The following is a 20,695-nucleotide window of genomic DNA, read 5'->3' as shown; positions in this document are numbered from 1 at the left end:
CTGACAAGTAGATATTATATGATTCCATTTCTATAAAGCTGTAGAAGAAGAAAAAGTCATCTATTGTGAAAAAGCCCAAAACAGGCTGGGCACTGTGGTTCATGCCTGTAATCCCAGCACTTTGGGAGGCTGAGTCAGGAAGATCACTTAAGGCCAGGAGTTCGAGACCAGCCGGAGCAATAAAGTGAGACTCCAGCCTCTATTATTTTTTAAAAAAATTGTAAAAAAGAAAAGAGAAGAAAAAAACAACACGGGAGCTAAGCTATGAAGATGTAAAGACATACAGAGGGATATATGGACTCTGGAGACTCAGAAGGGAAAGGGTGGAAGGGAGGAAGGGATATAAAAAAAACAACTACACATTGGGTACAAATCTCCTCCACAAATTCGCACTATAAATTTGCCCATGAAACCCAAAACAACTTGTACTCCAAAAGCTACCAAAATAAAAAAAATAAATAAACACTACTCTCAAAAGCAGATAACAAAAAGCAAAGAAAAGGAAAAATCCCCCAAACAGTGGCTCCCCCTGCGGAGGCAATGGCAGATGCTGACTGGGAAGCGTGTGGGGAACTTTCTGGGGGATGGTAATGTTCTGCCTCTCACTGGGTTTGGGTTCCACAGGCATGTGCATCTGTCAAAACTCAGAGAATGCATACTTAAGAGTAATGCATTTCATTAAATATGAATATTAGCTTAAAAAGTGAAAAAAAATAGAATGTTAATTTTATGATATACATGCTGAAGTATGTAGAGGGAGCATACTAACATCTAAAATTTGCTCTGAAATGCATCAGAAAAATAGGATAGGGTAAAGAGTGGATAGAGGGCTGGACAGATGGATAGAGGATGTGATAAAGAAGTAGAGTACCATATTAATTGCAGAGTCTAGGGTGTAGTTTTATGGATGTTCACTGCAAAATTTTCAACTTCTCTGTATGTTTGAGGATTTGCATAATAAAATGATGGGATGGGAGGGATCCTATGTAGTTACATGTCCCAAAGAAAACAATTCCATAGCCCTATTTTGTGACCCATTGTTTTGGGAAGTTCTTTCTTACTGCTAACCCAAATCCTCAGAGCTGAAGGTCCCAGCCCATTGTCATTGTATAGAGGGTGGAGGGATGCCTAATGTGGTTACTGACACAAGTGTGGTGCTCACTGGCAGCTGTTGAAATAATTAATTAATTGATAAGAGAGCTAGAAATCATGTACTTTATATATGAGTTGTTTTGCTTATTTGTACCTGAGATCTAAATTTAAAACACAGAACTGTCCTGTGGACCCTTCTCAGACCCTTGCAGTTGTTTGTGTGTGTCCTTCCCTTTATCTGCCTCTATTTCACCTAACACTGTGCAACTTCTTACACAGGGCTCTCTTGCTTACATGACCAACTAAGCAGGCACCTTGGGCATTTGCAGCAAGAAACACCAAAAAAAAAAAAGAGAAAAAATAAACAGCTTTGATGAACTTCTACAGAATTCTGCACTCAGAAAAATCTAACAATGGTTCTTTAAATTTCATCAGGCATGCATTTCTTTTTGTTTTGTTTTAGGATTGTTATAATATTTTTGTGTCCACCTCAAAATTCCTTTGTTGAAGTCCTAACCCCAAGGACCTCAGAATGTAACTATTTGGAGATAGGGTCTTTAAAGAAGTAATTAAGTTTAAATGAGGTCATTGGGGTAGCCCTAATTCAAAATAACTGGTGTCCTTATAAGAAGAGGAGATTAGGACACAGGTGCACACGCACACAGGGAAGACCATGTAAAGATACAGTGAGAAGGCAACCATCTGCAAGCCAAGGAGGGAGGTCTCAGAAGAAACCAACCCTGCCAACACCTTCATCTTGGACTTCCAGCCTCCGGAACCATAAAAAACAAATGTATGCTTTGTAAGCCACCCAGTCTGTGGGATCTTCTTATGGCAGCCCCAGCCAAGAAATATGAGGATTTTAATATTGCTTTTATTTTAAATTATAAATCTAGTAGGTATAATAATCTTTTTATTGCTTAGGGCTTCTAAAGTTCCATTGTAATAAAGAAAAAACAAAGGATCATGTACTGAATATTTTATCTACCCATCACCTGGAATTAATACATGTTACCATTCTGTCAAATGCCAAGATCTTTAAAAAAAGAGAGAATATAAACATTACAGGTAAAGTTAAAAGCCCTGTACATACCCTTCTTTTCCTCTCTCCCTCTCTCCCTAGAGGCCAAGACTGTCATGAAATTGGTTTGTATTCAGTCCAAGGTTTTATCTTTCTGTCTATAAACAACATATTATATTGGCCATTGTGATGTTTAACGTGTATATATGGTATGCCACTCTGCAACTTATCATATTTTTCACTGGCATTATGTTTTCAAAATATAGCCATGTTACCACACAGAGAACAAGGTTTTCATTGTAACTGCTCTATGGGATTTCATCATATTACTATGCTGCGATTCAGCTCTTGATTCAAATGCCTCCTGATAACATTTCAGCTTGTTCCAGTTGTTTTGCTCTTGCACACACTTCTGCGATAAACATGGGAACACAGGCTCTGGAGTTAGCTTGGGCTGGAATCCTCACTGTCATTTAGTGCTGTGGCCTTAGACAAACTCTTGCATCTTTTGGCCTCCATTTCCTCATCTGTCAAACGAGAGTAGTTCTCCCCTCAGATAGTGGTTGTGCAGATTAAATGAGTGACTACATACACTGCCAGGCCTGAATACAGTGCTTAACACACAGCAGCTGCTAGCACAATGAGCTCCTGGGAGTGGAAAGATAAAATAATCCACAAACATGGGTCTGGGCAACAAGGAATCTCTCAAAGATGGGACTGGAGTGACAGGGAGGGCCCAGGTGAGCAAACTGGAGGTCAGAAGCCCTCTAGGCAGGGGAAGTGGCCTGATCACGAGACTGAGGGTGAACGATGCTGAGAATGTTTGGAGGAATGAACAGCAGATCAGCTCACTGGGGCAGAGGATTCCCATGAGGAATAATGGGAGGCAGGACTCCAAAGAGGTGCTGCAGCCCAAACACGAACAGCTCTGAATGCCACAGAGAGAAGTCTCAACCGCACCTTGGGGGCAAGTGGGAGCCAAGTAAGGTTCTTGAGGCACAGTTACACAATGACTTACTCTACCTCCCAGATCATTTTTACAAATCCATTTAAGTTTGGAATGGCATTCTGTAACACATTAAGTGTGTTTTCATCTCTCAACTACAGATTGGATTGCGCAGGTCAAGGCAGGTTCAGGTCAAGTCCAGCCCTTTGGGGAAAGGTGAGCATGGGGCCAAAGTTAGGAGAGAGCCAGGCACCACATCCGGGGTGCAGAGAAAAGAGGCGAGACAGAAACAGAGAAAGAACCCAGCACCAGGACAAGGCCTGTCAGAATGTGCTTGGGAGTGGGCTGGTATTCTTCAAGAATGGAAGGATGCAGGCTTTTTGCAGTCTAGGAAATCTTATTCATAAAAATGTTATGCAGAATACCACCCCGCCTCTGATCTCACTCCAGGGAGTACAGTGTGAAAGCCATCAATATCAACAGCCACTCTCAAAGTGTGGTCCTGGACTTGATGCAATTTCTCAGGCCCGACAGCCGATCTTCAGAATCAGAAACTCTGGGGTGGGGCCCAGCAGTCCGTGCTTTAACAGCCCTTGGTGATGCGCGTGCATGCCAAAGCTTAGTAACTCACAGAGTCTGGTCTCCAGGACACATATCTACAGACACAGAGACACACACTCACACACACACAGGAACAAGGCTCCCACACACCCGTGTGCAGGGGCACAGCCCCCCTCCCTCCCCCAACAGGATTGCCCCCAAAGAAACCCAGGGCTGCTGCAGTTGTATGGCTCCCCAGCTTTCCTACCCCGTCCCCAACCACCACCATGGAAACACCACAAGTCAGAGCCAAAAGAGATCTCAAAGATCACCTAGTCCAGCCCCCTGATTTTAAATATAAGAAAACCAAGACCTTAGAGACAACAATGCCTGGCCCTGACTCACCCGATAAACTGTGGCAGTGACAGGACACAGAGGCCAGCCCCATCCTGCCCCGACTCAAGGGACATTCTGTGAGGATGTGGCCAAAGACACGTGTGTCCATGAAACTCAAGGATCTCAAACTCCACTGGGTCCTGAGGGCCCCTTCTGCCCCAGAACAGCACGGCGTGTGTCCTCTCAGCCCAAAGATGCCCACTTACTGTGGAGGAGGCTGGGGCTGGCAGGAAATGGGAAGGGGTCTGGAATACAAGGCTGCCCTCCTGGCTCTGGAGCCAAACCTGCTACAGACAAATCTCAGCTCTGCCACTTCCTAGCAGAACCACCTAGGGCAAGCTACTTAGCCATCCTGTACCTCAGTTTTCTCCCCTACAAAATGAGGATGATCATGGGACCTGCCATGTCACTGTGCTGAGAATGGAAGGGGGTTAAAACAAAAGTCCCCTTAAAGGAGCCCCCGGAGCAGTCATCACACAGCATTTGTTCTCACTGTGATGAGCTCAGGTTTCTCTAGAAGATTCCTCCAACGGGCTGCCCTGCTGAGGGCAAAGCCCAAAGCCCACAAAGGTGTGGAGAGCAATGAGAACGGTGTGCCCAGCATTCTGTATGGAGGCATGTGTGCCCTCACCAAGCTGGGAGGGTTGCTGAGCGCCTGGGGGACATTCTGGTGCAGGAAATGAGCCTGTTCCAGTCCACAGGTCTTTACTGAACACCTACCAGGTGGGGGCTCTTGGGGACAGAGCTGAATGAGCCTCAATGGCAGCCTTCAGGAGCTCACTGCACACTGAGGAAACAGGAACATTAACAAGCTAATGCTATACAGGACACATCACGGGGCTCCAGAGGGTGTCAGCTGGACTGAGACACTAGCTGTGCCACCCTCTTCTGTTCAGTGACCTGGGCAGGTAAGAACATAGAGGGCAGTAGAGGGCAGCAGGGTGGGACCTCAAGGCCAGAGCACGCCTGCCCAGACAGCAGGCAACAGCAGCCCTGAGTGAGTGACAGGAGGAGGGCAGGGCGATGTCAGTCACCTGGTTTGGAGACACAGCCTGCAGCTCAGGGATGGGGATGATGGGCGCAGGGAAGAGCGACCAATCATTTCCAGGGAGACAGAACATGACCCTGGAAAATGAACCCTAGATGCAAATCAGGGAGGCATGAGGTCACTCTCCTACCACTTCTGCTTTCCCAGGGCCCAGGGAGGTGCTCTGAGCTGGAAAGGAGGAGGGAGGGTGGGCCCAGGTCAGGATCATCCAGGAACAGGCGGCATGGGGCAGGTCAGCCGCTGGCTGGGCAGAATGTCAGCTGGGTGCTGGGAGCTGGGAGCTGGGAGCAGGAAGCAGGGCTTCCCTTCAATATCACGCGGAGCTACTCTCTTCATCTGACCGGCATCTCGCCTCACCCAGGCTCACCTCCACCCAGAGCATGGGGGAGAAAGGCTGCCCCATCCCCAGAGCCCTCTGACTTTTCTGCCGAGAACATGGCCCTGGGGATGGACGGAATCTGCTGTGCACTCTCAGCAAACTTGGCCTACCTCCCTTCTCTGGAGGTCGATTTCCAGGTGCAGGGAGAGGCCAGGACAGTTGCTGCTCAGCTGCACACATCCTAGAAAGAGAGTGGAGACCTAGGGACAATGGAGACCTCACGGGTCCCGCTCTCCACTGCTCTCCCAGCTCTCCCATGTGGCTGGCCCATCGGAGACTCTCCAATAAACCCATGTCAGGTAAATGCACAAATAGAGAAACGAATGAACGGCCGCCTGGGAAGAGCACGTGGTCACCTGCTCACGGACACACTGATGTGTGACTTTCCTCCCTCCCTGTGTCACTTCGCTCTCCCTCCCAGGCTTCCTGGGGTCACCTTCCAAATAGACCACCCACACCCCAAATGTTCATCTCACACAGGCAGAGTGACAGGGGAAGAAATGAAACTCGCTTCTCTTGCCTTTCTGCGTGGGGCCTCTGTGAGCAACAGCAAGGCCAATGAATCAACTTCCCAGCCATGGGGACAATCTTGACAACTCACTCCACTGTTACCAACATTCAGTACACCTGGGAGCAGGTAAATCTAGAATTTTTAAAACTCTATTTAGGAAAATTGCACCCTGTCCACCTTAGGGAAGCCACATTTTCATATATATAAATTTTTCTTTAAACTTTACATTAGATCCATTTTCTAAAATTCTGCCCCCGCTTCTCTTGAGATAACCCCTTGAGCTGTAGACCATTTGTCTAATACCTGCCTCCCTCCATTCAACTGTAGCTCCAAGAAGGAAGTATCATGGTCTTTTATTTTCTCAAGGATGTGCCCCAGAGCTCAGCATGGGCCTGGCCCATGGCTGGTGCTAGGCACTAGGATGAAAGGGGGCAGACTCTCTTCCTCTCTGGGTCCCACAGAAGGAAGAGCCAGGCTGGCCCTGCTAGTGCATCTGCTCATTCTTCCCCAACAGTCCAGATGCTAGGATGGGCTTTGGCAAACAGCAAGGCAGGCGGCCAGACACCTGGGCACCCCACAGCCTAGGTACAGATGAAGCTCAGCAGTCACCGTGGGCTGAACACGCCACCAATGCCAGGCCCCCATTAGCTGTCTGTTACACACTTGGAAGACAGTCCTTTGGAAAACGGAATATAAGGCTGCCCCTCCAACACCTGCCCTAGGGATGGGAGCCAGAAGTCCTCATAGGCCATAGGGCCCTCCCATGGAGGAGGAGGAGCTGCAGCTGCAGGCCCTAAATATTAGGCCCTTCTTTCCACCCTCTTCCTTCAACACCAGGGACTTTGAGGGGCCCTGAGCTGAACTCCTCTTCCATTTCTTTCTTGCTCCTGAGTGCCTCGAAGACAAGGTTTCTGCCAAGAGCATAAAACCTCACCCCTTCTCCATGCCCTTGCCCCCTCCCCGCTTCTTATTTCACTCTCTGTGTCTTATCGCCATATTTGTTCAAATGACTGCCACTTAAGAGGTGGCAGGGAGTCAGAAACACAATCTGGAGCAAAGCTGATATTAAATAACTTCCTGAGCTTGGCCCGTCTGCCAACACTCCCTCCTGGATCTCAGGTGGAGAAATGAAGAGGCTGCAAGGATGAGAGCCAGGAACACCCCAATTCAGCCTCAGAGCCACCCCTCCAATGAGAGAAGACTGGAGTTTCTTCACCAGTAAAGCCCAAAGCTTAGCAGTGACCCCTACTCCCCCTTCTCACTTGATCCCATCCCCCATACCACACACACACACACAGACACTCTCAGCAAAAGATATTCAATCATGTCTGACACTCAAATTTAAGCTACAAGAGCCTTTTTTGTCAACCAGACCAACCCCTACACTTCCCAGGTAAACAAACTGAGGTTCAGAGATCTGGAGTCTCTTGGCTAAGGCCAACCAGATAGACTGTATTAAAGCATCTCAAAAAGAGTGGTGCCCCAGGAAAACACTAGAAAGGCTCTGGTTTTTAGGTGCCAGGATTGTTTCATTACAATAAAGTTAGTCAGTTGCCCATGTGTTTTCTCCAGTTGTGACTTCGTACTGTGGGCCCCCCAAGAAACATCCCCAATAGCCATCATCACATCAATGCCCTCAGGAAAAAAAGTCTTTAGCACTGAGCAGTTGAAGGGGAGAAATTCTGCTAATGAAACCTCTGAAGCCAGTATCCACTAACCCTGACTCAGCCTCACCTGGCCCAGACAAGCCCCACCACACCACCTGCAAGATCAGAATACACTTGCTGTTCTCCACGCCAGCCACTAGGTGTCACTGCTGCCCCCCATGAATTGGAACCACAGAGCGTTCAATAGCGGGCAAAATGACCCCAGCCGGCCAAGGGGATCTCATACATATCTCCTGGGTGTGACCTAACTTCATATTTCTCCCAGAAAGAGATAGATGGACAACCACGTTCCAGATGCTGTTCCAGATGCTGTTCCATCATGTTCCAGATGCTGTCCCCACATCGTGTAATTTAATCCTCACAACACCATCTCACAACATCTCCCAATAACACCTTACTTTGCAAGTGAAGAAAGTGAGGCAAAGAAAAATTAAATAACGTGCTCACAGTTTAAAAAACCAGCAAGGAGGAGAGCAAGCATTGAAACCCGAGAGGGATGTCAAATTCCATGACCTTTTTACTACTCAATTTAGCCTCCCTTGAGCTATCAGTCTCAGTGCTATGGGCTCTGGTTGAATCAAGCTGGTTTGCCATGACCCCAGAGAAGATGGCATCTGGGAAGAAACCAAGTGGGGCTCAGGCTTTCATCAAAGGTACAAATCACAACAGGACAGGCTCAACAGCCCTTCCCTCCCTGCAGAAATCATGGTCTAGTGCCCTCTTGTGGCTTAACGTGGAACTGGGATGAATGTCCATGGGAGGCTCTCCTGGGTGGATTGGAGGGATATTAGGTCATCCTATTCCACTGGATTCCTACATTCTTTCTACCAAGGATGGTCCTGAAGCCCCCTCTTCAGACAGACTTATTGGATTACAATAGCCAAGAGGGAATCAGCTAGTGAATGAGAAGCTACATAGGGCAAGAAGCAATAACACCACATGGGACAACATCTGCAAGAGGCTGGATGCTACCAAATTACCCTAGATAGAGATTTCTGGCATCCAGATTTCTGGGGCTGCAGAGTGGGGAAGGCAGGTAGCAGAAACGCTTTGCCTGGGACCCTACTCCGACACGTGGTATTCCAAAGGAGTCCTTTATCAGCAGGAGCCATAACAATCTCCCTGTCCCTGTGGCAGGCATGTACCTCAGCCACTTTGTCCCTTTTTACAAATATATGTCATCTTAGCCCTTCTCTTGTCTCCTTCAGCTTTGTCCACATGCTAGTTCCCTCATGCAACTTCCTCTAATCCCACTCTTCAAGGACCTGGAAACATCACTGCCCATCACGTCCTACAGACTCCTGTGGACTGCTCACCAGCTTGGCTTCTGTGTAGCCATCACATGCCAGGCACCTACCATAATCTCATTCAACTCTCACAACCACTCTATTAGATGGGTATAGCTAACCAGATTTTTCAGATGAGGAAACAGGCTCAGAAAAGTTAAGTAATGTGCCTAAGCCTATCCCAGGGCAGAGCCAAGATTTAAACTGAAAGTTTTTTGACCAAAGAAGCCTCTACTCTTCCCACTACACCAAGCCACCTCTCAGGAAAAGGAACCATTGAAAAGTTTGGGGTGCAGGAATTGGTCTAACCAAATACCCTGGATTAGAAGATTAATCTTTTAGGGTGTGGAAAATGAGCTGGAGGCAGGAGAGGCTGGAGACAGGAGAGACTAGAAGCAAGAGGAACAGATGAGGGCTATAAAAAGTACCCATGCTTGTGGGGATGAGGTTCTGGGGTATAGTAATAGGAAGAGAGAGAAAGTTTTACACACACACACACACACACACATGCTCATTAAATCTTACAATAATCCTGCCTTATTTTTATTATTCTCATATGAGAAAACTGAGGATCAACAAGGTCAAGTAGCCAGCACAGGGTCTCAGCATGTAAGAGGCAGAATCACAATCTAAAGCTTCATTTAGTTGTTGCCATAAATAAGTAGGGTTGCATATGCAAATGATCTCTGGCCCAGTAGGAGGGCCATAATGTCAGCTTCTTTCCTGCTCTTCAGTGGACCAGACTTGAAAAACTATCAGAAATAAGAAAGTAGGGAAAGACGGACCACAACAGAGAGGACCCTGCCTGCAGCCCCAGGTCAGGAAGCTGGGAGCAGACCCTCAGGAAAGAGTCACAGGCCCCAGAGCAGAAAGCTCCACACCCACCCCAAAAGCAGCAGACCCTGTCTCTAAAGCTGATAACCTTGTTAGTAGGAGGACGCTCCTTTGTGCATGGAACAAGACAGCACCTGCTCAAATACAAGACTGCCTAGAACAGAGAGACAGGCCAACGGTACTCTCAGAAGCACTGTCAAAACCAGTCAGTCCAGGCAGGGCCCATGACCCTGGTTTGCAAGGCACTTTCGTACCCATCTCTGTGCATGGTTATCTCCGAAAGCAGACACAGGATCTGGAGAGGTTAAGAGAAGACGCCAAGCTCTCATCTCTAGTCAATGCCAGGACCTGCTATTTTCTGAGCACTACTTATCGTCTGGTAATTTCCAAGGTTGGGTTGGGGAGCAGGGAGAGGGGAGAGATGCCCCCACACTTGAGCCAGGGTATCAGACAGCCTGAGGGCCTGTATAAAGCTTGCTTTCTCCATGATACTAGCCCCACAGTGAAACTATCTGTCAACTTCTCTGTGCCCCTATTAAGCCTGCGGGTCTTCCTGGGCTACCTCCCATGCATTCACCCCATTACCCTCTGTGCAAATGCGCTGATCTCCCCTGCTGCTGCTGAGAGAAGGCAGGAAGGAGAGCACACCAGGTGGCTTTCCTCCATCCAATGCACTCTCCCAGTCACCTCCTTCACAGGAAGCCGGGGGCTCATGAGTCAGAAAGCCCAGGTCCAGGAGTCTCACATCCCTGGACTGCAGAGATACAATGGAAGCAGGGCCAGCTCGGTGGAGTGATGCCCCTCATAGAGGAGATCTGAACTCCCTGCTCAACCCTGGCTCAGGAAATGTTTTGAAAGCCAGGCCTGACACTGCACTTCTCACCAGGCTAGCGCCACACGCCCGGCTCCAGCCCTGGGAAGCCACCAGCCCAGGACCGTCTCGTGCGCCACACTGCCCTCTGGTGGCCACCAGGAGTGTAGACGCAGAGGGAAGCCAAAATCTTTAAGGCCTGTTTACGCAGACCTCAGACACGATGTGCACAGAACACAGGAGAGATGCACTTGTGCCTGTGCCAAGACGCCCCCAGATACACGCACGCAGCCCTGTTTCCCGCAGCACGTAGCCGAGTTTAGGACTTCGAAGCTACTATTGCTCCCCTCATGTTCTCCCCTTCTCTGTAGCTCTGTAAGAGCTCCTTTCCCTGCCTCTCTGTAAAAGCCCGAACCCCTCAGTCCCAGAGCAGACACCAACAGGTGGATGGAGACCCACACCAGCTAGGGAGGCAGGGCCCTTCGTTCTGGGCTGCCTTGTGCCAGGAACTCACTGGGCGATTGGGCCAAATCAATTCACCTCTCTTGATTCCTAAGTTCTTTCTCTGTAAAACAGTGTTTGGTCCCAACATTTTCTGAACCCCTTTCCAGATCTAGTAATTTATTGCTCAAAGTCTTGATCTTCTCTCTAACTCAGAAATCTTCCCAGTGGTCTAGAAAAGGAAATAACCAATGTGGTACCCAATTATTTACAGAGCCTAGCGAATACATCATTGCATAGGTTTAAACATGACTGTGACGCTACTGGGGAGCCAGACTGGAGAGTTCCATGACCTCAGCTCTCGGAAGTGGAGAGGCCAGTGGCTGAGTGATGATGAAGCAAGCTCACACAGCCAAGAAGCAGCAAACACGGAAAGTGTACCAAACCCTGCCCCTCAGTTTCGGCTGTTTCACAGAAGAAAATTCTATCTGTCTCCCATGCTCAGAGCTCATCCCTATTGAAAGAGAGATGGAGCTTCCATGAGCAATGAAGGAAGAGAGATGGGGTAAGGTTGCAGGGGGATAAAGGCTGCTTATTGTGGAGGGGACCAGGGAAGGACTCAGAAAGAAGTTCTAAATATCAGCTTCCAGCTCCAGCTGCCCAGCACTTTAGACACCCCCCTTTTGCTCTGTACCCAGAAGTATTCCTGGCACCCCAAAGCTCTACCTGGGAGAAGCCACTCAGCCCTCTGCTCTCCCATCCAAGCTTTTGCTGGTCATGAGCACCAGGGGCATAGTCCTGCTGACCACGGCTCAGCCCAGAGAGGAGCTTGCTGGGACCCAGCCACCAGCTTTCTGAATCTCAGCCAGCCTCAGCTGGCACCTGTTCTGCTGTGGGCTGACCTGACCTCAGAGGCCAGGACATCATGGGGTGGACGAGGAGGCCTGGGAAGAGGGTGTGGCTGAGACACAACCTCAGGAGAAACTCCCTGTTGGGAACAGGTCAGGAGGGGAGACCAAAAGCCTCCCCCACCACTAGAGAGGCCTGCCTGGGACGGTGTTGGCCGCACTGTTTGGCCAACACCACACCCATAATTATCCTATGTGCCTTCCCCTCCAACCCCAGCCAGGGTAATTCCCACCCAAGGAACTGAAATATTGTAAACTAAAGGATTCTCCTAGACTTTTACATCAACTCCTTTATTTTTAACTTAATAGTAATATATTCATGTGTGTGTGCATGTATGCATATATATGTGTATGCTAGTATACATATGAGTATTGCAAAAGAGCATAGGCAACATAGCTTAATATTTAAATGCCAGACTGCTTTGCCATTTACTGGCTGCATGAAATTAAGTGAGTTAAGTTCCTTCTCTGCACTCAGTTTCCCCATCTGGAAAATGGGGAAATAATAGTACTTATCTTATTGGGGTTGATGTGAGGCCACAATGAGGTATTAGCCTTAGAGTGCGCGGCACAGTGTCTGGAACATAGTAAGTGTTCAAGAAACACTAACAATTGATGTCATGCACTCAGTAGATGCTAGCTGTCATTAGTTATGTATCGACAGACTTCTCTTTGCCAGACATGACCCAGGGCACTGAACTTCAACAAGGTGCTTATATAATGTAGTTGTTATTATTATCCATGTTTTATAGACAAGGAAATTGAGACCCAGAGGAAGAAAGAGATTTGTTCAAAGCCAGGGAGAAGCCTGGAGGAGCTGCTGGGAAAACTGGGCTTAGGAAAAGAGCAGCTGCCAGAGTCCTCCATGCTTCATGATGCGTGTCTGGGGAAGGAATCCCGAATCTCCCACCACCCAGACTCTGGAACACTTATGAAAGGACAAGCCAGGTGGGAGGACCAGGGGCAGAGGTAAGGCCAGGAGAAAAGGACAGGCTTCCAAGCCTGCTGAGCCCCAGGTTCCCCAGCCCTGTGTGTGAACAGAGCTCAGCAGAAGGCCTCATCGAGTTGATTTCTAATTGGTATGGGCTGCAGGCTGCAAGGAGCCCTGGGGCTGCCAGCCTCACATAGTTGCTGCCTCTGGGGACCCTGAATTTGGAAACATTGCCTTAGAGGGAGACACGTCATGGGGGAGGCTCTAGCTTTGACGAAGTGCCCAGAACAGGAGCCAGCGCTGAGTAGAAGGCGGCCCTGGCACCTGGGAGTGTGTCTGGGAAGAGGAGTCTTCGAGACACTCAGGGATCCTGGCTGAGTCCCTGCCCACTCTGGGCCCTGGGACCCTCATGGGTGACATGAGGGAGAAGACGACTGCAGTGGTACTTTCCAGCTTTGAATTCTGGTAAGCCCTGCACTTAGAGGCAGCAGAAATGGCAAAAGCCTCCTTGGGGGTTCTCAGGACTCCACCGGGCCCTGAGCTTTGGTGTTAGCCTCACTGGAGTTTTCGCTCCTTATGACCCAGCCCATCAAAGAGCAGCTTCCAACACACCGGACACCAGAAGGATTTGTGTTCCTCAAAGTTGAGGTCAACGAGGCTCAACGAATGACAAGTGACATGAGCTGATCACTCAGTTGGTCACCAACATCTGAGTGACTGAGTCCAGCCTCTATCTGGGCCACCCTTTGACTAGTTGCTGAACAATCAGCCACCCTCTGCAAGTCTCTCAAAGATGGGTCCCTCTAATGCTGCCTTTTGGGTGGAAAAACTTCCTAGATGAAAATGCTCTGCACCTTCCTTTCCAACAAGCCAAACCCCAGGGCCTTAGGAGACCAAGGTCCCCAGGTTTGATCCTATAAGTATCTTTCTCTGGGGCTGTAACTACTCCTGCTTCCAAATCTCATGTCAATAGCCCCTCACACTTCCGCCTTCCTCTCTCAGGCCTAGTCCTAACGTCTGGCTGAAAGGGCCATGCCCAAGAAAGAATAGAGCCAAGGGGCCCACAAGTTGGTAAGGGAAGTCCCAGAAGAACCACAGAGTCCTGAGAGCCTTCGGACTTTCCCATTTGTGAGCTACAACAACATGACCACCTGGGAGGCTAGATTTGTTCTTTATTTTGTTTTCTTGATCTGTAAAATGGGACTGTTAAGCTCTGCTTTTATACACAAAGCAACTGTCACAAAAATAAACTCAACAATTGTAAACTAAAAATAATGATATGACTGATGGGGACATTCATGGAGATGAAGAATTTGCTACACAGGGATAAGAAGGTAGGATCCCGGTAGGGACTAGACCATTGTTTAAGAGCTGGCCTGGCCCCTGCAAGGGGGCTTTTGGGCCTTGGGAACTCCGATCTGGAACTGAGATTCCCCACCCCCGCCAGTTTATTCCCTCCTCACATTGACCCCTTCCCCCTATTAATCAACCCCTCCTTGGCACGGCATCAAGGGGGAACCAGGGGCTTCAGGACCATCTCTCCTGTCACCACCCTATCTCCTTCTCAAGTGCCAACCCTCCCAATCACAACAGCGGTGGGTACCAAGCTGTTTTGATCATGCATGATTTAGCAATCAAAAAGTTTATTTTATAACCCCCAAACACTCATATTTATTACTTTATATGTTTATATATCTATTATCTATACATTAAATATGAAATATCCTCTTTTCTAGGCAAGAATAATTTGCAATAGAAGTTCCAATGTTTTCTTCTCACGCCCAGTGGAGAGCTGTACTCCAGCAATGGGCTGAAAGCTTTGCAGAGGGACATCTTTTTCTGGCCCTGAGCCCAGGGTACAGATGGGGAGCCATGAAGCTGGGTGTCCAGGCCCTAATGAGAGGCTGCAGGCCCCAGCACATTCTTGTTAAATATGCCATTTGGTCTGGGCAGTTGACTCTAAATAGTGTCATGTGTCACAAATGGTGTCAAATTCTGGGTGGCCCGAGTTTGCTAAAGGTGGGAAGGGAAGGAAGAGGAGAAAAACCAGTGTCCCAAGGTCGGTGAGGGAGTACACCTCCTCCTGGCACCTTCACAAGGGTCATTGCCATCCCAAGGAGGTGCCCTTAAAAGTGGCCTGGACGAGCCTCCTGGGGGAAGTTCCCTGGGCCCTGAGATGACATATGTCCAAGTTGGAAGAAACACTCTGCCCTGCGGCCTCAATTCATAGTTGAATTTATAGGCTCGGAAAGTCTAGAGTGCCCTGATGGAGCTCACAGGAGGTTAGGGACAGAGCCAAGGTGGGATTCACATGATCCATCCCTTTCTCTGCCACCAGCCAACTGGAGGCCCTGAGGGGAGGCTGGAGATCATGCCTATGGCTCCTGTGTAAGCCACCCACGGGAGCACATGGGATGGTGACCCAGGGCCACAGTGAAAATGCCCTGATATTGGCAAGGGCCATACCAAACGAGGGCCTCAGGCTACCCACACCCACCCAAGAGTCAGCTGAGGTGGGACCCTGGTCCTTCTACAGAGTTGGACAGAAGCAGCAGCTGGAAGGGACTGGCAAGACAGGGACAGGGAGCATCCCAGGAGAGCATGCCTCAGGCCCTCCCTTTCTCACAGCAGCACCTCCTGTTCAGCCAGGCAGGAGGGTAGTAGGATCCTTCTAGGACCCTAAGGAACCTTCCAGATTGCAGGGTCAGCCTTCCTGGGGCCAGTAGATGAGGACTTTCAAAGCAGTGGCCAGGCCAGGCTGGTTTTTGCCCAAAGTTGTCATGGCCTCAGGTCCCATGGAGCTGCAGAGCAGATGCCCTTGGCCCCAGGGTGTATGACAGAAGCTTGGCCTGCTGGGCTTCGTGGGGCAAGGGATCTTGGCTCTGGAGCCACCAATAGCCTCTCCTCGGTGGAAAACCCCAGGGCCTCAGGAGACCAAGGTCCCCAGATTTGATCCTGGAAGTATCTTTCTCTGGGGCTGTAACTACTCCAGCTTCCAAATCTCATGTCAATAGCCCCTCACATTTCTGCCCACCTCTCTCAGACCTAGTCCTAATCCTGGGGCTCTGAGCACCTCACTGTGCCTACCGAGAGCGAGCCCCATGATGACTTTGGGGCCTGATTCATACCCTGCCAGGTCACTGTCAAGGCTGGGTCTCCCCTTGATCCTTAGAAAGAATGAGACTCAGGAGCCAACACGACAGCCAAAGCCCCAAATGATCCTTCAGGCAGCCAGAAGAGGGCCTTCCAGAGAGCTGCCTAATACCAGGGACCCTGTGGGGGCTCAGAGTGAGACCCTGCTGGCGACTTAAGAGTCCCAGCTAAGAGCCCATAGCCTTTGCGAGCCGAGGTAGCCAACCCTGAGCACACCTGGTCCAGCCACGCCATCCTCTCCCGCTTCATCTTTTCTAACAGCTAAAGACCATACCATTCCAACCCAGCCCCAGGCAGGCCTGGCCTAGCAAACGGGCCACAGCCTGGTTGGGCGTGGCTGCGCACGGACCCTTCCAGGCTCCATGAGGTTCCTGTGAATCAGTAGCTGCAAAGGCAAAGGGATTGGCCTCTTGGGCAGAAAGGGGCCAAAAGGGAGGGCCCTTTGGAGTAGCATGGCTCTGGGAGGGGAGGAGGTGAGACCGACACTTCTGCCCTGATGCCTTACAACTGATTTCCTCCAGATACAAACAGGGCAGCTGAATGGGGATATGGCCTCCCCCATCAGAGGCAGTTCCCAGCCAGCTTCCTTGGATGGCCACACAGGAATCACTCCACACACCACCTCTGAGAAGCAGAACCACAGGGAAACCTCTTGTCCGTCTGTAAACTCAGGTACAATCAGTTCAGCACTTGAAGGAAGGACTTCGAAACATTACAGCCCGAAGAACAAGAGGGTGAAATGGTGGAGGCCTCAGCATCTTCTACCCAGAGTGTGCCCATGCTATACCCTGGGGTATCCACCAGCATCAAGAGCTTCAGGCCAATGGGAGGCTGTGGAACCTCTTGGCCCCATTTCCTTGGTAACATCAGAAATCTGAAGAACAACTCTCCAGCAAGGCATGGGCTTCAACTGAAGCCCTCTTCCCAAGCCATACTAAAACAAGAACCAACCCCAACCAAGGGCGCTCCTCTCTGCCCACACGCCCCTCTTCCAGCCTGCTCCACATGCAGCCCCGCACAGTGGGGGTCCCTGTTGTAGTTGTGTGCATGGAGAAAGTGACCTTACCACCCCAAGCCTCCATTTCCTCAGAAGTCAAACAGGGATGGGGATGCCGACTTCCTGGGGTGAGCGTGACTCCCTGCCCTCTCTCCAGCCCTCTGGCTCTGGAGTGGAAATCTGGGCCCTTCTCAAGCTCAGTCAATGCCAGTCATAGATATAACAGGGCACTGGGGAAAAGATGGGGCGAGGAGAGGTCATTCAAGCTATGACCTCTGACCCTCCCCCACCTGCCACTGGCACAGCTCCTGTGAGAATCCAGTTCCCTTGTTCTTTGGGATGGGGTGGATTTAGAGAAAGGAGTCCTGATGGCCTCTCAGAGTCCAAGTCCTGAAACAAGAATGGGAACACACACAGAGGGGCTCCAGATCCACTCCCTGCTCACTATCCTCCCAGACACCCTCATGAGGCCCTCCAGTGCCAAAGAGGGCAGGAGGCCACCCCAGTCCCCTCCCGCCACAGACCTTTCTGGCAGCCTGGAAAGGCTAACCCAACTCTTCCCTATGAAACTGCTTCCCTGAGCATCATTTTCAGAGGAGCAACACCTCTGTGTGGCTATAAAGAGCCTATGTGATTGTGACCATCCCTGCCTCCCACTGGCTTTCTACAGATAGACACATCCTTGGAGCAGCACACTGGATGCAGCTCACACATTCCCAGAGACCCAGGCTGGGTACCAGGGGCCCCTTCTTCCAACCTTTGGCCCACCCCTGGCAATCTCCAGGTCGGGCTTCTGAGCACCAACACTGGCTGCTCAACTCCCACCTTCACCACCATTCCACTCCCCCACATCTACCCCCTACACACACAGCCCCAGTAATGCATTTCCAAGTCTGAGTTTCCCTAACAGTCTCACTCGGAACCCTTCTCCCTGCATCCTTGGGAATGCTGGAAGACTGTGGCCTGCAGTGGGGGAGAGGCACAATTGGGTCTGTCCCCTTTCTCTTGCCCTCCCTGCTGCCCCCCACCCCTTGGCTGTTTGTCTTGTCATCTCTGGCCGGGTTGAAGGGGGTGAGGGGGTGAACAGCAGAGCTGAGATATGGGTCAAGCTTGTCTCCTGGGCCAGGAGTCAGAGACATCTCCAGGGCTATCCATTTCCCTCAAACTGTCAGCTGCGAGAACGCAAGCAAAGGCTCCATTAAGCCAAGAGGGCTGGTGGGCTTTCCAGAGAGCAGGACTGCAATTCCTCCAGGCTTTGCAGCCCCAAGGCCCTGGAATGAAGCAAGGGGAGGTGCTCCCAGAGCAGCACCAAAGGCAGGTCTGGCCCCCTTAAGTCCATCCAAGGGGTAAAGAGCCACCCAAACGCCTTCCTCCAGACCTTGGCCAACTCCTCAGCACAAACCCTTCTCAGCTGCCTATCCACTGCTGGGGGTCCTCAAGGGCTGGAAGCCTTGGGGGAAAAGAGGTGAGAATTATCCTCTGAGCAATTCCAGTAAGGTCCACATCCTTCTCCAGGGTGATAGATTAGGAGGGGGTCACCTGGCCGAGGTCAACGAAAGAAAAGAGCAGACTCTCCAGTCCCCAACCCTCGATCTGTCCTCTCCTTTGCTTCTGCTCCCATCCCCACCAAAGAAAAATAACAAGGAGAAAAGAGCAGGCCACCACTGGTCTCCCTCGGACGGGGCAGAACCAAGCAAAGCCAGCCAGAGTTGAATGTTTCAAATGAACCGATCCGCACGACCATACAAGAAACCCCCCTCCCCAAAACACACGCCCTCTCCTCTCCCTGCGCCATCCTGACTCGGAATTATCCGGAGCAGTTATCAAAGCCCAAACTGAGAAAGGATCTGTAGGCGCCCAGATGCAGATGAGGGTGGCAAAGGGGGTGTCTCGGAAATGCCCAAAATGGGGCTGGAGAGGGCGGGCTGCAGGAGGGGAAGGGAAGAGGTAGGCGTCCATGACGGCCTCCACACGTCCAAAGTCTCCCCGCGAGCAGCCAGCTCCCAACTTGTTTACTTGTCAGCATGTTTTGCTGTTTCCAAATGGAAATAGTTAAACACCTCGGCTGGATCGCGAGCAGTCCCTATCTGTCACCTTCCCTGCCGGCTAAGCGCCGCGGCCGCCGCCGCCGCTGCTGCCGCCTCTGCCAGAGAATCGAACCACGTCTACTTTATTTCACTTGAGCGTGGCCAAACTGTTGCTATTTAGTGGGGGGCAAAAAAAACCAATTTGCAACCTCGAAACGAGAAAGCAGCTGGTGGGGGGGCGGGTGGGAGCTGGGCCCCGCGTGCCCTCGGCGGCCGGGGTCCTCTCCCGGGAGAGGCACACACACGCATCGCCTGATCGCGCCTCATCAGGGCCGGAGTCACCTGGAATGCGCAGCCCGAGAGCATCTCCCGAGCTACAGCGAGCCTGACGCGCGCCCAGCGGGTGGCGGGCAGCGGCGAGCTGGGGCGGGTGGAGGGCCGGCTCCCGGCCGCGGGCGGGCAAGAGGGAGACGTGGAGCGCGGGGGAGGCAGGATGGGGAGCGGCCGCCTGACTTACATGGAAGTGATATTCCTTGAGATGTCCGTGATGTTGATGCTGGCGTTCCCATTGCTGTTCCCTGAATCCTGCCCTTCCAGGAGGGGGAAGAGGTTCCCATCGTCCGGCCGCCGGCAATTGATCTCAGTCTTGCTGCAGACACAATTTGCAGGGCAAGCCAGCACCGAGCCCACATAGTCCAGCCAGACGCTTCCCAGCAAGAAAATCCGCCAGAAACTACACTTGGCTGGGCAAAGAGAGACATCCATCTCCGATCGCTGCTTCTAAAAAAGAGGAGGAGGAGAGGAGAGGGGGGTGGGGTGGGGGGAGTGGGGAGATCGGGGGGGGGGAAGGAAACAAAGACGGCGAGGGAGGGGGGAAGGGGGAGGGGGGGCTTCTGCCTTTGAAACGCCGAGCGATCAGATGCAAAATCCTTCAGCGTCTGAAACCATCGCGGCCGCCGCCGCCGCCGCCGCCGCCGCCGCCGCCGCCGCCGCCGGGTGGGAGCCGCGAGGAGCGCCTAGTGGCGCGGTCTGCCGGGCATGGTGGCCGGCTCGGCGATCGCTGACTCGCCGGGTCCGGGGACTCTGGAAGCTAGGCGCGCTCTCCGACTCCGAGACTTTGCAGGGTTGCAACAGACGGTGGGGAGGCAAAAAAAAAAAAAGGAAAAGGAAAAAATGGTGCTAAAGTCACCAAGTCCCACCTACTGGGCAGAATTAAAACGGACACACCACACACCTGCAAAACACACACACTCACACACACTCACACATACACACACCAGGAGCCCGAGGAAAGGAGGAGAAGGAAGATGCAGTAGGAGCTGCAGCAGCCGCCGTGAATGGCTCGCCGCGCGGCTGCAGAAATGTACAAGTGCTCCGAGCCTTACGAAACGCACGGGTTATCGGAGCGTCTTCCTCGGCTCCCTCCCTCCCTTTCTCCCTCCCTCCTCCCCTCCCTCTTCGTGGCCTCCTCCCCCCGCCCCCCGCCCGGGCTGGGAGCGGCAGGAGAGCGGAATCTCCCCCTCCCTCCCCTCCCCACACCCGTCTCTCTCCCCGCTCGTCCTCTCCCTCCTCCCCACCCACCCACCCACCCACTCGCCGGCTCGCGGCTCTAGCCAGCACCGCCACCCGCAGCCGCGCGGCAGCCCGCCCGCCCGCTCCACGCCTCGCAGCGCGGCGCCGGCTAGCCGCAGCCCGGGGGAAACCGAG

General features: G+C 51.5%; 1 protein-coding gene across 10 annotated transcripts in view; it reads right to left on the bottom strand.

The window, feature by feature from the left end:
* The window catches only part of LOC105488353 (neurotrophic receptor tyrosine kinase 3), a 495,170-nt gene extending 475,353 nt beyond the window's left edge, over positions 1-19,817 (bottom strand). For all 10 annotated transcript variants that reach the window (XM_071100730.1, XM_071100722.1, XM_071100724.1 and 7 more), the window contains exon 1: positions 19,506-19,817. In XM_071100730.1, the coding sequence (XP_070956831.1) occupies positions 19,506-19,753 (248 nt within the window). In that variant the 5' untranslated portion in view covers positions 19,754-19,817. The remainder of the gene's footprint in view (positions 1-19,505) is intronic.
* Between the last annotated feature and the right edge of the window lie 878 nt (positions 19,818-20,695).

This window comes from Macaca nemestrina, chromosome 7, assembly GCF_043159975.1.
Source record: "Macaca nemestrina isolate mMacNem1 chromosome 7, mMacNem.hap1, whole genome shotgun sequence".
NCBI lineage: Eukaryota > Metazoa > Chordata > Mammalia > Primates > Cercopithecidae > Macaca > Macaca nemestrina.
The sequence above is the reverse complement of the archived record's forward strand: the minus strand, read 5'-3'. Positions and strand labels throughout refer to the sequence as shown.